Below are 17,368 nucleotides of genomic sequence, written 5' to 3'. Positions count from 1 at the left end.
CACCGGCTCCCACACTGCTCCACCGCCCAGCCAGCAGACAGAGGAGCCCCAGCCTTCCTCCAAACTGCAGAGGATTTTGGTTTTATAACAGCCTGTGGAAGACGAACATTTCTGCAAAGCAATGGCGTTCAGGCTCTACGTGTGTGTACTGCTGCCAGCACAGCCCCGTGGCCGGCAGGGCTGCGCACGGTGCACACTGCGGGGGCAAGTGGCTCATCGGAGCACAGCGCCCGGCCGGGCACGGCGCGAGCCCCGGCGAGCGCGCTGGTCTACAGCACATTCTACCGTCAGTAAGCAAGCTTTAAGTCACTTTCATTTCATATTACAACACCAGGTGATTCACAGCGCCTGATAACCTTTAAACATGCTAATTTACTGGAAGATGCAGTCCTGAAATTTAAGAGCTTCTATGACCATTTAAGCTAATTTATTGCTTCGCAGACATTTAGATTCTCCATTTTTACCTTCGCTGTTAAGAGCTCCAACTGATGCATATTTCCTTTGCCAGGTAATTTTTATCCATCATATTCATAAGCTCTATGCAGATGGAAACTTGACTTCAATTAGCACGTATACAAAGAATTATGAAGACATCAGTTAACTCAAATTCCCTTTTTTATGGTGTACAGTCAACAAAACTTCAGCAAACACACTGCACATATTGAAACTTGCTCCACTAAACAGAAGCACTAACCAGATTTTAGAAGTTATTCTAGATTTTAGAATTCCAATTCTAGATTTAGAATTCAAAGTTCAAGAAGTGTAAAATTTTACAAGTAAAAGCTTTCATTCTTTTATGTTATTCATACAGAGTCAGCAAAAATGAGACAAAAAAGAGCAGTTTTTCTCCTCAGTTTCCTAAAATGAGTGAAATAAATGCTGAGCAAATTAGCTCAATAAACACACAGAAGGGACAGTGCTCTCCAACGCTCACCTTAGGCACTTAGATAATGATTTTATTAAACAAGCGGTTTGCCTTTTCTCATACTTGGGCAGTAAGACATACACCAGAGTTTCATTTATTTCAATTTTCACAGATCGCAGTAAATGAAGAACTTAGATTTAATTACGAGAGAGTTGCGTTTAATTTTGTAAAAATTCATGGCTAATAATGGACTTCCAAATACTTCAATTCTATCTTCCCAGGCTGCTATTAAAATACTAAAGGAACAGCTTATTTGTAGCCACGACCCGAAGGGCGGGAACGAGCGGTGCCGCAGAGCGGTGCTTTGGCTGAGCGCCACTACCAAGAGCTTCCTGGGAAAAGGCCATTTCGGCTGCCTGCACAATCCCGGCTCCGTCAGCGCAGCAGCGACGGCCCCGTTGACCCGACCGCATCTGCACATTCTATGGGCCACCCGCAATACCTACAGCTAAACCGCATTGTCGGGCTTGACGTCCTTCCCCTGGAAAGGAACCCATAAATAATTAAAGAGCCTGGGCTGCTCGAGGGAACGCGCTGTGTACTGGGGGTATGAATTTCAGCCACCGCTTGCTTCATGAAAGATGCATGACTGGGAGCTGGGCACAGAAATGCGGAATTTAAAACCAATGCGTTCCACACCAGCTCCGCTGAAGCACAGCACGGAATCTCGCGTACAGCTCAACAACTCCTGATCCCCGCGAGCTGCGGGGCTGAGGGACAGGGAGACACAGAGAGGTCACTGAGACTGGCTGAATCACAAGTGCATTTAGTGCCTCCTAGCATTCCTCCTCCTTTAATCCTGCTCTGCACCAAAGCACCAGGAAAATGATTCCCTTATGGAGCCTGTTACTGGCCATGCTCTCTGAGGGCATAAGCAGAACCTTCAGGAAATAGGGCTGACTTTGATTTCATGGAACCACAGAATATCAGGGATTGGAAGGGCCCTGGAAAGCTCATCCAGTGCAATCCCCCCATGGAGCAGGAACACCCAGATGAGGTTACACAGGAAGGTGTCCAGGCGGGTTGGAATGTCTGCACAGAAGGAGACTCCACAACCCCCTGGGCAGCCTGGGCCAGGCTCTGCCACCCTCACCAGGAACAAGTTTCTTCTCATATTCCAGTGAAACCTCCTGTGTTCCAGTTTGCACCCATTGCCCCTTGTCCTGTCACTGGATGTCACCCAGAAGAGCCTGGCTCCATCCTCCTGACACTCCCCCTTTCCATCTTGATCCCCAGGAATGAGTCGCCCCTCAGTCTCCTCTTGTCCAGCTCCAGAGCCCCAGCTCCCTCAGCCTTTCCTCACACGGGAGATGCTCCACTCCCTTCAGCATCTTGGTGGCTGCGCTGGACTCTCTGCAGCAGTTCCCTGTCCTGCTGGAACTGAGGGGCCACAGCTGGACACAATATTCCAGGTGTGGTCTCCCCAGAGCAGAGCAGAGGGGCAGGAGAACCTCTCTGACCTACTGACCACCCCCTTCTAACCCACCCCAGGTACCATTGGCTTCCTGGCCACAAGGGCCCAGTGCTGGCTCATGGTCACCCTGCTGTCCCCAGGACCCCCAGGTCCCTTTCCCCTGCACTGCTCTCCAACAGCTCATTCCCCAACTTATACTGCTACCTGCAAACATCACCCTATAAACGCTCCCATCCCGCTGGCTGTTGATCAGCCCAAGCTCCCCAGGCACCCAAAGCCGATGCTCCCGGGGTCTCCAGGAGCAGCGAAACACCCGGAGCCACCAGCAGCCGGTTCCGTGGGGCAGCACCAAACTCCTCCAGCAAACCTGTGGTACAAATGCCAGCGGTGCTGGAAAAACTAAGTGCAGTGTGTCTTGGCTGAAGTTTGCAAAGCGTGTCACTTTTGTAAAGATGTAATTTTGCACAAAGTGACTTTTCTTTTACTAAGGTAACTCCCTTGAACCCTGAGCTCTGGTCAGAGATTCTGGAGGATTTCCTGTCTCTGCACCATTAATACAGTTGTTTAAGCTGCTAACATTACTCAGAGGTATTTATTCAATATTTTGTGCAGCGTGTTTTAGATTTTTCTCTCCTGTTTTGCTACCAATCTTATGGTTTAAGGAATTAAGAGCCATTTAAATATCTACGAATGTCATTTGAACAGCACACCAATAACAGGTTTTAAAACTAGAGGCAAGAACCTCATCAGTGCAGGACCCGGTGGAACCAGCGAGGGGGACAGGACCTGGGTCTGTGCTGTGGGAGCCTTGTAAAGAACTTCAAACCCAACAACAACCCCACCACCACACAGACCAAAACCAAACGGTTGGACTCAGTCATCTTAAAGGATTTTTTCCAACCCAAATGTTTCTGCGATTTTGTGAAGTTTGACATCAACTGGGTGCAAACTGATTTATAAACACTGTGAGTTGTTCACTTATACACAGCACATGAAATGAAAGGTCCTGTTACACTCACATCCTAAAGCTGCTTCCAAGCAAACCTGATGCTACAAATGCTTCTGTATTTCCTGCTTATATCCATGGCTAGAAAAATCACTGCATACACTGACTGTGAGCAGTATCATTATGAGCATTCCAGAAACAAATCAGGCAGCAAACCTGTTCTAATGACTTTTTCTCTTATCACCATCTATTTGAGAAGAAAAGGACAAATCTACAAATCTGACAAAAGTAACCTGGGAACTCATTATTCTGCGTGGTTTCCACAACCCATCGCTTCACCATAGGAGCTGAGGTTACAAAACCAAATGTTTAACCAATGCCACGCTGGCAGATTCCATTCTTTTCCACTGAACAGCAAGCTGGGTTTATATCTCAGGTTTCTACATCTTCCTCCTCAAAAATGTACTGTTTGACCTGTTTTCCTAGGTTTTTATGCATTCAGTTTTCTTATCCTGGTTCTTTCCTTTGCAGCCTGGGGCTGTGGTAACACCCACTAATATCTGAACTTCTGAATTAGCATTTCAGTAGGGATTATTTGTATTGAAAGAAAACCACAGACATCCCAATTACTGGTGACAGATAACTAAGATCAACTGCCTGTTTTTTCCATCTAATAGACAAGAATGACACACCATCATATGTACCCCCAGAGCATAGGATGTTGATCCCAAAAGACCCCCATATGATCCCCCCCTGCTAAAGGGTCACAGCTGTGAATTCCACCATTCAGCCTTTGCCTTTCCACTCAGTCCATCCACACACGAAGTCTCAATTACGAAGGAAATATGAGACTTGGATCTCTGTGCACAGGACCCAAACACATCAGTTATCGTCAGGGCAAAGATTTTCAGCAAACAGTTGTCCCTGAACTGTTCAGTTCAGACCAAATCTCTTCCCATTGGAGTTTTCATTGAACAGAACTGAAATACAAAGTTTAATGAATGTGCATACGTGACATTGTTGACTTGGTAACTACAGCGCAGGACGCAGCTCTCCTGCCAGTGTTATTCATCACCTTGGTAAACTTCTGGGAATACAGCAGAGTCCTCTCGCAAGCAGACACATGTTTAAACCACAGGCACCAATGTACTAACATAACTTTGTTAACAACTCTTACAGAAACAAAAATCTACTCAGGATCCTTTAACAACAAATGAAACCAGAAGTGTCAAATTCCCTCCTCAGAGATGGAAAAACAAAGTCTGTGCCACCCACCCAGCACATCAGCACATCAGCACATCAGCCTCTCTCTTACCTGCAGCTGCAAGAAGGGGATGTTGAAGAACTTGTGCAGGTACTTGAGGCCAAAGCTGTTCTTCATGGAAGACTCAGCATAGCGAAAATACGAGGAGCCGGGAGGCCTGTCTCAACCAGAGAGGTAGAGAGAACAGCACTGTACAAAGGATGCAGACTGTGTACTCACTTGCTGAATTACACACCATGAACTGTCCTCATTTCCAAGCCAACCCTCGGTCCCCAAATGTAGGTGAGCAGGTCATCCTGCCAGGGCCTCCTTGTTTGTTTACAGACAACATTCACACTTTGTTCCTCTTGAAGGATGGTAGAACACGGCTGTTGTGGTTGTGTGAGAAGGGAAATGAAGCTGGGAAAGGGGCTGGAGCACAAGTGTGATGGAGCGGCTGAGGGACCTGGGGGTTCAGCTGGAGAACAGGAGCTGAGGGGAGACCTTCTGATCTCTGAACTGCCTGAAAGGAGCTTGGAGCCAGGGGGGTCGGGCTCTGCTCCCCAGGAACAAGCGCCAGGAGCAGAGGAAACGGCCTCAAGTTGCGCCAGGGGAGGGTGAGGTTGGATGTGGGAACAATTTCTTCCCCAAAGGGCTGTGGGGCATTGGAACAGGCTGCCCAGGGCAGTGCTGGAGTCACCATCCCTGGAGGGTTGGACAGACAGACATGAGGTTCTCAGGACATGGGTCAGACGTGGACTTGGCAGCGTTGGGTTAACGGTTGGACTCAATGACCTTAAAGGTCTTCTCCAACCCACATTATTCTGTTCTGTGATTCTAATCTAAGGTGCTGCAGCGTCACGCGGCTGCCAGCCTGAGAAATACCATGTCAGGACACCGGGCTGTTGTTTTACTAAACTGAGGGTTTTACAGCTGTACAAGCTGTTCACTTCTCAGTGACGGTTTTGTTTCAAAACCACAAACAGACCCACATTAAGTCACAAGCATCAGCAGTGGGCACTAAACTCAGCTAAGTCACCTATAAACTTGTAAAGAAATGATATACATCATAGAATCAAGCCTTAAAACTGATAGCATTGCTGTGTGCCTGACACAGGCACAAACAGAGATCAGGAAAATGAAAAAATGACTTAAAAACATAAAACCACACGAAAATGTAAAATCTATTGAACCCTGACCAACAAATAGCATTTTCTGCTAACAGAGAGCCTCAGATGTGTGCATAAGGGAAACTCTGGCTGGCAAGGGAGGTGTATGACTTGGAGGTGCCCAGTAACTGCTGGGGATGCTCTTGGAGGAAAAGGAGCTGCTGTACAGTCTGAGCTAGGAAAGCTCGGCAGAGGGTCCCAGGGTGAATGTGATGTACATCTGAAGCACAGCAGCAGTATCTACAGCTGGTGGGAGAGCACAGCCAACTTCTGCTCCCCTGGCCGGGACCCGGGTGCCGTCTCACCTGTTCAGGTTGTCGATGAGGTCCCGCACGTCCCCAGGCAGAATGACCCGGTGCTCCCCCATGTCGCGGTAATTCCCCAGCACGCATACCGGAACGTGGGTCGGCACTTTAGGAAGCTCCCTCAGAATATAGTTGAATGTCCTTCACCATAGGAGAGAAAGATACAGGCAGCTGAGTGGGAAACATCATCCTGTGAGAAGTTTCATGCACAAATCACAGAAAAATAAAGTAAGAATGTTCTTCCCCAAATCCTTCCAAGACTGTGGCTTCTTTGCCCTCCTCAGAGAATTACATTAACTGTAAATATGTCTGTATCATTCTTTATACAAAAACAACTTGACAAGTTCAGTAATCCGCTTCCACCAGCAACCTCACATCTCCTACAGCAATATCTCCCTCAGTGGTACAAAACTGTGAGGGGTCAGCAGAAGAGGAGGATTCCCTCCGTTCAGCTGTCAGCGAGCTCGCTGACTCACATCAAACCTATAAAACAGCTTAAATAGAAAGCAGGAACTCTCACCACCTCCTCTTTCCGCTCTGGCTTCCATATGTCTCTCACCCTCCTCAGACGTGCAAAATGAACCGTTCATGATTCCTGTACACTAACCCAGCCTAAGGCCGCCAGATAATCCTTACTAATACCAGCCTTCCTGGGAACTTCTCACCACCATTCACCTTTCCCTTGTGTTCTCGAGGGCAGGGATTTGTCACATGCCTGCGTACTCCGCACCTGCGATAGCGCTAATTATGAAGCCTCAGCCAGCGGTGTATCAGAAACGGCAGAACGCGAGCCCACGGGGACACTGCTTGCTCGAAACAAGCGCAGGAGAGGAGATTTTAACAGACATGTTGGCAGATAAAGCTGTTATTTTAAGGGACACAAACTTGCTTCAACTCATTAGGCTGGTTATCAGCTCCAGGGTCCATCTGGGAATCAAGAGGTCTAGAAGTTTTCACTAAACCAGGAGCACCGTGTGCTGCACGGGGCTGGAGACGACTCACCACTGCTTGGTGATGTCAAACATCATCACCACGCCATTGCAGTTCTTATAGACATCCAGGAACTCTGCATCCAGAGCCATTTCTGACTCTGCCTGAGGAAATAAAGGCAAAAGAAGCAGTAAATAACATGATTCAACCTCAGGCTTGTACAGAACACTGCAATAGGCAAACTTTCTGAAGTGACAGTCCCTATAAGAACTATCTGTGGATTTCACATCACCATCATTTAAGCAAGATACCTGGTGGTTCAGAGCTTCCCTTGCCCATAGGAGCAGGATGTGAAGCACCCCATAGTCTCTGAAAAACCCATATCTGACAGCAAACGCTAAACCCCAGCCCCTCCCCTTCCCAAATGCTGCGCTGACAAGATAACGCCATATAAGCAACAGGATGGAGGACAGAGGACACGGCTCCCATCCCATCTCTTTGTTGACCCAAAGATTGACTGGGCTACTAATGCTCCTGGTGTATAAAGCCAGGATGTAGTTTCTACTGAGTTTCTCCCATTCAGGGCTGAACATATTTATTAGCACCGGATTTGCTTTTCATTAACTGGAATGTGCACACTGCACAGTTCTGGTCATAATTCAACATCCAAGGCTCCTGCTGCCATTTGGTGCCCATGGAACAATTCTCACTCATTTCCCAGGAGTGGAAAATGCACCCGTGTTTGTGAAGGAAGCGGCAGCTGTGATCTCTGTTCTCACAGAGGCTTTTTTCCCACAGGAGAACATTTTCTAAGGAAATTCTCCTCATCTGACCGCACAGATGGAGCAGGACCAGCGCCCCGGTGAAAGAGGTAACTCTTCCCTGCCCATCCCAGAGCCGCGTGCTCAGCTCTCTGTGCGTTCGTGACACTGCCTTTCCCACCAATTCCAACAAAGCGGTTATTGAGCGAGTACCAGAGCACCGCCTGTGCACTGAGCCCGAGGGGCACTGACACAGCCACACGAGACGTAAAGCTCCTTAAGAGCCGCAGCAGCGATCACGGGATCAAGGGCCCTTACACTGAATCTTTCCTGAGGGTTCAATCATACATCTTTTGAAAGAGACGCCACGGAATTCCACTGGCAGACCCAATGCGCTTTGGGGAATGTGTGGTCTCTCATAGAGCACTTTGTTCTGCAGCAGAACGTCCAAAGGAGACACATTCGTGCAAAAGCCTTGAGGAAGCTGCTCTCTTTACTTTGACATACCAGGTAACACTCCTATTGCCCCTTCCTCCTCTGTATTTCCAAGGGTGTTAAAAGGTAATTGTTAACCCAGTTTTAAGGGGCAGCCAGAGAGCATCAAGTGACTCCTACAGCTCTCTCAAGAAGTCCATGACAAAAGGCCTCCCTGTCACTGCCCACGTGCACACAGGTCCAAAGCCACATGAAAACATCTGGGGTGCAGCTGTTCCCAAAAGACAGAATGGGAAACAGCAGGAAAGTTGTGGGGAGGGCACGAACAAGGCTGAAGTGCACAGGCAAAAGAATGAAGAGCATCAGGGATCACGCTGCCCCTCATCCGCCTGCCAGGCCAGCATTGCAGCAAAAACAAATACAGAACTTACTGTCCATGGACCAAAGGTGGAACACAGGCAGACATCTGCGTTCAAGGTGACTCACCTCCTGAGGGTCATTTTCCAGTTTCAAACCATCTCCTCGCTTTTTGCATTTTCCTTAAAAAGAAATGTGAAAAAACAAACGCATTACACTGGGCAGAGAACTCCAGGGTGAGTCTAGGCAGGAGTACAGCTTTCTGAACACGACCTTAAAGCAGATCCAACCTGTATAAGCACGGGGAACGAGGAGGGGTGGGACAGGCATGCCTTGCTGAGGAATGCCGGCCGCCCTGGTCAAGATTACCAGCTAGTCTAACTCAAAGAGAAATGGGAAGAAAATCTGGGGCAGCTTAAACCACGCTCTGCACAGCATAAAGTCCCAGTGACTGAAGAGCACAGGCTTTGGTGCACTCTCTGACCACAAAGTGAAGCTGCTTTGTTGCACTTTTTGTTGCATTAGTGTTAAAGAGGCAAAAGATGGTGGGGCTGCTCTGGCTGAACAGCACAAGGGCGGGCACGGCCTTCCCGAGGGACGACATGACGCTGCTGTGCGATGTCGCTGAGCTGACGCGAGCAGTCGGGTACACCACCGCGACCTCGGAGCCCGTCGGGTGTTTGCGCTGACTTGACCAGGGAAAAAAAAGGGGGGGGGGGGCGTGGCAAGGAGACTGTGAGAATTGAACAGGCAAAAGGCAGGACGTATACAAGGGGAAATCAAGCAAAATCACAGACACTGTGGTAAGGGGGCTGTGGAACAGACAGACGACTACATGTGTGTGAAGGGGCAGGTCCGGGCCCCGCCAGCGAAGGCGCGGAAAGGAAATCCTTCAGATGCACCATCCAGAGACACACACAGAAAACAGAGGACAGGTAAACTCTGATGGAGTTTCTCACAGGAAAGTGTGAGAGCCAACAGGTTAAACACTTGGAGAAGACACTAAAAGCCCCTACACACACTTGCCCTGCAGTCCCGCAGCCACAACCTCTTCTGGAGGAACGCACAGGTTTCTCTGTAGCTCATACAGAATCACAGCCACAGAATGTGAGGGGTTGGAAGGGACCTGGAAAGCTCATCCCCATGGAGCAGGAACACCCAGATGAGGTTACACAGGAAGGTGTCCAGGCGGGTTGGAATGTCTGCACAGAAGGAGACTCCACAACCCCCCTGGGCAGCCTGGGCCAGGCTCTGCCACCCTCACCAGGAACAAGTTTCTTGTCAGATTCAAGTGGAACCTCCTGTGTTCCAGTTTGCACCCATTGCCCCTTGTCCTGTCCCTGGTTGTCACCAGAAGAGCCTGGCTTCATCCTCCTGACACTCCCCCTTTCCATATTGATCCCCAGGAACGAGTCCCCCCTCAGTGTCCTCTTGTCCAGCTCCAGAGCCCCAGCTCCCTCAGCCTTTCCTCACATGGGAGATGCTCCACTCCCTTCAGCATCTTCGTTGCTCTACTCCTCTGCTTCCCCTGGGGCACACGCTGAACTACAGCCCTTATTCCTGAAGGGCAGAACCCCTGAGACTTCTCTCTTTTCTTACAGCTTCAACAGGCACTGGATAAGTTCACAAGCTGCCTTTTAAAAGCACCATTGGCATTTGACTCAGCACCACCAGAAAAAGTCTGTGTTTTGAAACTCAAGGCTTTCTGAAGGTTTTGTGTTACATCAGTTGCACTGTGATCACGTTTCCAAATCTTAAGGCCTGCAGCCACAGCAGATGGATGAGGAGACACGGCGGTGTGCTGGGAGGATCGGTGAGTGGCGATCAGCTAATGGGGTTTCCTGGTGTAGCCACCCAGCGCTAAGAACTGCCGGAGTCTCAACATGCAAAGGGAGCACAGCTCTCACCTCCCGCCGAACAAGGATAGGGGGTCATGCCATGAGAAATCTGTCCCTGCGCCCCAGATACTGTTCACACTCCACGTACAGCCATTTCCAGAATTGTATCAAACGATGAGCACTGCGCAACAAATAACCCTACAAGATCTGGAGTATGCAGATATCAAATATCTGCCAGATGTTACTGACAGCAATTAAAAACTACTTCTGAATTAACTTTGTTCTGTGTTTTCCTGGTCTAAATAATGATGAGTTAACTAAATCGCCATGGTAGAGACTTGGAATTCCTTCTCGTAATTTCTAGAAATTCCCCATGTCACTGACAGCAGGAGGGGTTGGCAGCTCAGATCTACCTGCAAAAACATCTCCCACTGACTCTTTAAAAGACTCTGCAACAGCGGGGACCAAACCAGCTCCTGCCAAGTGTTCAAAATGGAGCAAGTCCTTGTAAAATTCATGGTTCTGTCAGATACTGCATGTGCAACACAGTGTTTCATTCTTCCTGCATGCAGGTCAAGGCCTAATTGTTATAAAATAGAGTTATTCACGGAAGTTTGACTGCTGCAGGATACGGCGGGAGATTCCAGCCCCCTGACAGTGTGTCTGCTGGTGCTTCTGCGCATCCCCGACAAACGTTCGCTGCCCTCGTGCCATCTGACCTTCAACATCCGAAAGCAGCAGAATTATGAATCCCGGTCCTTGCCCATTCACATGTTGTGTTTCCCTGGAGGATCCACGTACGGGCTCTGATTTTTCCCAGCACCACAAAGGTGTGGGATGTCTAGGACGTTCACGTCTTTTCCCACTTCAATTACATTCATTTCAAGTCAGCGGCGTTCATGTGGCTTGTCTGAATGTCAAAATATCGCTATATCTGCAGTTACTGCTAAATTGTGCTTGGCAAGACCTGAATTTCGAGGTATTAAAAGAGAAGCCCAAGCAACCACAAATACTCTTCATAGTCCCTCTCGTCCTGAGCAATCGAGGTGTAAGCTGGACACATTACAACCAACGCTTTGAGACTGGATGTACGACTCGCACGCCTCCCCCCGCTTCTGGCTCGATGTGTGCATCAAGAGGAATGGGTAATATTGTTAGATGATGCTCACGGCTGCTGTAAAGGAGGTCACCCAGACAGGAGTAACAGAGCTGGAAAGCGCATGTGTGCACATATTCATGTACAGTGTCTATTTCTGGAACAAAAACTGCAGGATGAGCCAGATAAAGGCAAGATGTGCATAGTGAAAAGATGCGATTCAGCCTGTATAGGCAAGTGCACAATGAAGACTGAGTTATTGTATGAACGATGTGTTTAAGGTTGCGCTGATGTGTAATCTCGGAGCCTCAGTTAGAAAGCATGGCTCTTCATGTTGCAATCGCTCAACTTCTCTACCTAGAATGACAACTGCTCCTTATTTGCAGGCATAATAGTGACACTGAAATCAAATAACCTTCCAGCAGCGCCCCAAAGTCTCCAGAACAGTTTGGAACAGGAGGAGATGGGGCCCAGGGCAGCACCCGGAGCCACCGCAGCTCCGGCACCAGCAGGACCCAGTGCCACCCGCCCACAAACGCTGCCCGCAGCGCGAGGGAGATGTTCTGTCCACCACGCGAACACACACGTTAGAATATCTGCATCCCCAGTGTTACGTAGCTTATAACACCTCAACGTAAGAGAAATCCTAATTCTGATCTTTCCTCCCTCTTGCGGCATGTCTCAGGGAGGGAGAAGGTGAAGGGGCAGGGAGAGGAATCTCCAAATGAGGGAAAGAGTTGATACTATTTTGGGGGCCACAGGAAAAAAAATGTGATTTGATCCCTTCAGTTAGTGTATGGGAATAAATGCAGGAACCAAACTGTTCTGGAATCACCTGCATTCCAGCAGCTCCTTTGCATTCAGGATCTGTTAGAGCTTTACGACCTGCAGCAGCCACACAACTTGCTGCAAAGCCAGAAAGATGAGTCAGGCCTGTGACTTTTGCTGAGAGGTCTTTCCTGTGTTCTGTCAGTCCCAAGGGCAGCAAAGGAGATGGTATTTACTAGACACAGCACACAACATTAAATACAATCCGTAGCTGGGGGCAAGCTCTACTTGTTCAGATTCCAACAAACGGTGTCATCGCACAAACGGGCCCAGCGCTCTGAGCAGGCCCAAGGAGAGGACAGCGGCTGCAGGAGAGTCCGCAGGCCACTCAGTCTGCACATTAAAACCAAAAATCTCAAAGACTCAAGGACAAGGGCAGAGGAACAGCACAGTGTGGGGTTGCCATCCCCCCACCCTAAGCTTTCATAACAAATCTTCTCCCCACACCCTCAAATTAACATCGATAAGCTAAACAAACAGCATCAAGGCCCGAGCGGGGCAGGGCCTGCACAGCTGCCTCCCACACCGGCTGGAGGGAACAGGGGCTGCCCAGAGCAGCGGTGCAGTCACCATCCCTGGAGGGGTTTGAAGGCGTTTAGATGAGGTTCTCAGGAACATGGGTCAGTGCTGGAGTTGGGTTACGGTTGGACTTGATCCGGAGGGATCTTCCAGTGGGAATGATTCTATGATTCTACCAAGCGAAGCGCGTGCTGAGCTGCTGAGGACAGGGAGGCACGCGCTGCGGGTGGCGCCAGGAGAAACACCACCGAGTACAACCACGTCTAACTCCAGTGCCAAAACGTACAGGGAGCTCGGCAGGGTGCGAGTTCTGAGCTGCACACTGGCTGGGAATGGCAGCGCCGCGGAGGGGAGCCCGGAGCTGCTCTACGAGACTGGAGTTGAACACTGCAGGTTACGGGTACGTTGTTTGGACAGTCTGGCTACATCGGGCTTTTAATACATTTTCAAACATGTTAATTTAAATAGAGGTCTCTTAATTTCCTCTAACAAGGAATAATTCTTCCAAAATGAGGGAACACTGGCAAAAAAATTTGCCTTAGCAAACAATGTATGTTCCAATGTATGTTCAGAAACGCAGTTTTTGGCAGTTTCAAATCCAGCCTGATAAGCGCAGCGTTCTGCACAACTCTAGATGTGCACATAGCTGGGATCTCGCAGGAAAGGAAACGAGGAGGATCGGGTCGTGTGAGCGCTGTGCCACTCTATGGCTACGGTCTACATTGGAGTTGCTCTCACCAAAAGCATCACGCAGGAGGATTTTTTGTCCTAAGCATGCAAGAGGAAGAACAGAAACGTCATGAGATAACATTAAGATGAAAGGTAGATATGAGCAAGTTCCTAATGGTTAACTTGCACATTTTCCTAAAGCTGTAATTATTGAGGATCCACAGTGCTATGGCAATGGGAAATTATTTGATTTTGTTACATCGTGATTATCTGAATTTTAAACTGCATTGAGTACATTTGATTACATAAAAATACATATTGGTGGTGCCTAAGTGGGGATCTTAACAGAACAAGTTTTATTTCAAAAGAATATAAAGAGGAGGGAAGAGAGTCCCTTGAGATTTCCAATACATGCTCCACTGTCAGAAATGAAAGCAGCATCAGAAGAGCTGTTAGCAACATCTGCACTTGTCAAACACAATCCATTTTGCCAAAAAAAACCAAAAGACAAGTCTCTAGTTGAGAAGACAGCTCTGCTCAGAGAAGCTATTCACAGAAATAAATGCTGGGACCACATGATTCCCAAATTAACTGCCTATCTATTCACACCAAAGTTGCAAGGCAGCGAGAAAACAGATGTTTTTTCCGGTTCCAGCCTTGCAGATGTTATCCCGGGTCTGAGAGCCAGGCTGTGATCAGACTGACTTCAGTGGGGACTTGGCCTACATAAGGTTTTGTCTACACTGTGAAACTGGCCTTTGAAAGAATAAAAACGTAAAGTCCCCAGGATTTTCAATTCAAGTCACTGGCTCATGTTTAACCCAAAGGCTCTATTATGCAGCTGAACCAGTGCGGCTGTCTTAGTGACTTTTTGACTATTTTAAATCCAATTTAGCTAACAGGAAGAATTACATTTGTCCTTTTCCCACTTCCTATTGTACTTATCTCCTTATTTTTCGGTGTTAATGCCCGTGAAGCCGCACGGGTGGAACAGCACAGATTGCAGCCGCGGCTGCAGGAAAAGCAGCAGCAGCCAAACCAGGGAAGTCTGAAGTTTCAATGACTGTGGTCACGGTTTCTGACCAACAGAAACACACAAGCAAGGAGCAGAACCCACAGAGCAAGAGACGCTCACTTGTAAAATGGGTTTCCTGATCATACTCGTACTTTAAAGCAGGAGCGTAGCTGGTACCAAACGCCTCAGAAAAGCCAAACGGTGTTTGAATCTGGGGCTGCTGAGATTTACACCTGAACCCCAACAGGTTCCGCCCCATTCAGATCCTGCCCTCACATACGCTCCTGGGGTTTGTTTTGACTTTTTATGAAATAGAACTTTATACTCTGACAAAAATGGAAAACTAACAACAAAAGTATTTACACATCATAACACTTTCCTTGGCTAAACATTGAAAAAGATTTTGGATTTAACATATTGCATCTTCTGTGCGAGGTGAATGTAAGTAACTGGCTTCTCTTTTATCCCTCCGTCCTGCATAGGTTATTCACTGCAGATAACATTTTATCAATTTAACACCAGCATTCCTTCACAAACACAGCTCGGCAAGAGCTTTTATAAACAGAATAAAGAGCTCAGTAGCTGTCTAAACATATATAAAACTATAACGGTGAAGTTTAGAATAAAGCTCAGAGAATCTTAATACGCTAAGCAGCAGATTATTTCATCTGTCCCAGAGCACATGGAACAATGGTTTCTGAACACTGGATTTGATCTGAAGTGCAGATTCCAAATAACGGGCTCCAGCACAGGACACTCCTCTCTTCTTTGCACATTTTCTCAGAAAGTAACATCCATGCACTTGACAAAACTAAACACGGACATTTGTCTAAAGTGGACACTTGAGAAAGATTAAACTTGAGAAAGAACAACGAATCTCCATGAGAAAGTGATAAATCTTACCTTTGTCAACTACATCCCACACTTCGACTTTAACAATATCGTCAGTGGCTGAAAGCAGAACAAGAACACGACGTGTTAGAAAAGGGTTTCAGTGGAATGACCAACAGCCAGCAGAGCCAAAGGCAACATTGCCACAGCAGCAGGTGAACGTCGAAAGAGAAGTCATCCTGGAGTGAAAAACCCCAAACACAACAAGAAGGCTGCTGAAGGTCCAAATTGTGCACTAAAACTCCCTCTTAAAGACTCTTATTCACACAAGTGACAGCGAGATTTCCTTGATCTTTTATGTCAGATTTGAAACACGTTATAAGTATTTTGTGTAGATTCTTCTCACAACACACAAAGGTTCCCATATTCTTTCAAAACTATATATACATTAAATTCAGATAGTGAAGTCTGGCCTACAAGCAAGGCACACACCTGCAAAAAAATGAATATACACATTTAAGAAAGATCAACCTTACTACCAGCATCTTCATGTCAATGTGACGAACAGCGCAGGCTGTGGATACAGAAATCCATTCTCTTTCCAAATTTCCAGTCACGTTTTGTGAAAAGTAAGAAATTACCAGCGATTTCGCCTCCTGACAAGCTGCAGCATCAGTAAATTGTAAGCAGCGACATATACTTGAGTTGCTAAAACCCGAAGCAAGACAATCCAAATTGTAGCTCCAGAGACACCGCTGCTGGCAGCTTCACCCTCCAATGGCACGACTGGGCAGCTCAATGTTGCTACTGAATCCAAATCAGTCTGGTCTTCATGAATTTGCTCCAAGAAACAGCTGCTTTTTGGAAATGCCATAGACTACAAAGCAAAAGCTTGTGTTTGGAGCAGCTCTGAACATAAAGCAATGGAACAGGAGGATAATGTCTCATGAGAATTCAGCTAAGCAGTATTGTCCAGCCAGGAAACATTTCCTCTGCAGAATTCACTGCTGGCTTAACATAAATGGTTCAAAATATTGCAAAGACTGATTATGAATAAAGGAAAACTTTGATCCTCTGCTTCTGGAGAATGATCCTTTTTTATATTTATGCATGAAGCAAAATCAGCCTCCCAGAGACTCCCGCTTATCTTCCCCCTTGCCAGCAGGGCCCTGGGCAAATGGGCCTTGTGCACCCAGGCTGGGACGGGCTGGAAGCACAGCAGGTGTACCGCAGACAGACAATGCTGATCTTTGGACTGGGTCGAACTTCAGAAACGTTCCTTTGCTCCCAGATATCTGGGGCTGGACAAGCCCATCCTCCCCGCTCCCTTCCCTCTGCATTAGCTGACTTTCCCAAGTTTAATCCCCCGTTGTCATGTTATAGGTTGGGATTTCCTCTCCTCTGCTTTTAATCTCCCTTGAGCCTTGTCTCATTTTCCTGTTCACTGTGCTGCTTGGCGTGTGCTGCCATGCGAGGTTTGCTTCCATGTTCCCCACATGCCCACATTGCCCCAACAGCCCATCCCTTCCCACAGGAGCTCTGGACCCATCAGTGGGTCTGTGGCTTCTCCCGGGTTTGTGGTCCATGCTGGGAAAGAGCATCCTGCTGGTCCCAAACCTTCTCTGGAGTCTCTGTCTGCTCTGGTCGTTTGCACAGCAGTTGGACCAGCTTGGGGAAGAAGTCCTGTTATTTCCGGGCTGGACATGAGGAAGAAACTGCTCACAAGAAGAGTAGTGAAACACTGGCCCGGGTTGCTCAGAGAGGTAAGAGACACCCCAGACTACAGACAGTGATTTCCAGTGACCAATGGACTAAGTTATTAAGTGTGTCCCTAATGTGCAATAGTCCCCCCATGACACAGGAATGGGTGAGGATACACGGAAAGCATTCTAAAGGGATGCGACGTAGCAGGATCACTCCCTCTGACACAAAATTTTAGAACAAGAAAGGTGAATGCAGGAGTCACAGCCACGCCAGGCTGAACAAGAAAGTGTCCAATGTAGGGCTATGAACTGGGATTTGTAGTTGCAATAAAGAATTGCAGGGGGACTTGTGCACCCCAGGCTCAGATGGGACGGAAAGCACAG

General features: G+C 47.9%; 1 protein-coding gene across 3 annotated transcripts in view; it reads right to left on the bottom strand.

The window, feature by feature from the left end:
- RABL6 (RAB, member RAS oncogene family like 6) overlaps positions 1–17,368 on the bottom strand; it is a 61,977-nt gene that overhangs the window by 32,340 nt on the left and 12,269 nt on the right. For 2 of the 3 annotated variants that reach the window (XM_013370706.3, XM_005513199.4), the window contains exons 3-7: positions 15,354–15,401; positions 8,615–8,667; positions 7,005–7,096; positions 6,003–6,143; positions 4,601–4,706 (exon numbers count right to left, since the gene is read on the bottom strand). In XM_013370706.3, the coding sequence (XP_013226160.3) occupies positions 4,601–4,706; positions 6,003–6,143; positions 7,005–7,096; positions 8,615–8,667; positions 15,354–15,401 (440 nt within the window). The remainder of the gene's footprint in view (positions 1–4,600; positions 4,707–6,002; positions 6,144–7,004; positions 7,097–8,614; positions 8,668–15,353; positions 15,402–17,368) is intronic. The other variant, XM_021280487.2, reaches the window with a different exon arrangement.

Source organism: Columba livia, chromosome 19 (assembly GCF_036013475.1).
Source record: "Columba livia isolate bColLiv1 breed racing homer chromosome 19, bColLiv1.pat.W.v2, whole genome shotgun sequence".
Taxonomy (NCBI): domain Eukaryota; kingdom Metazoa; phylum Chordata; class Aves; order Columbiformes; family Columbidae; genus Columba; species Columba livia.
Note: the sequence above shows the minus strand (reverse complement) of the source record. Positions and strands in the feature narration are given on the sequence as shown.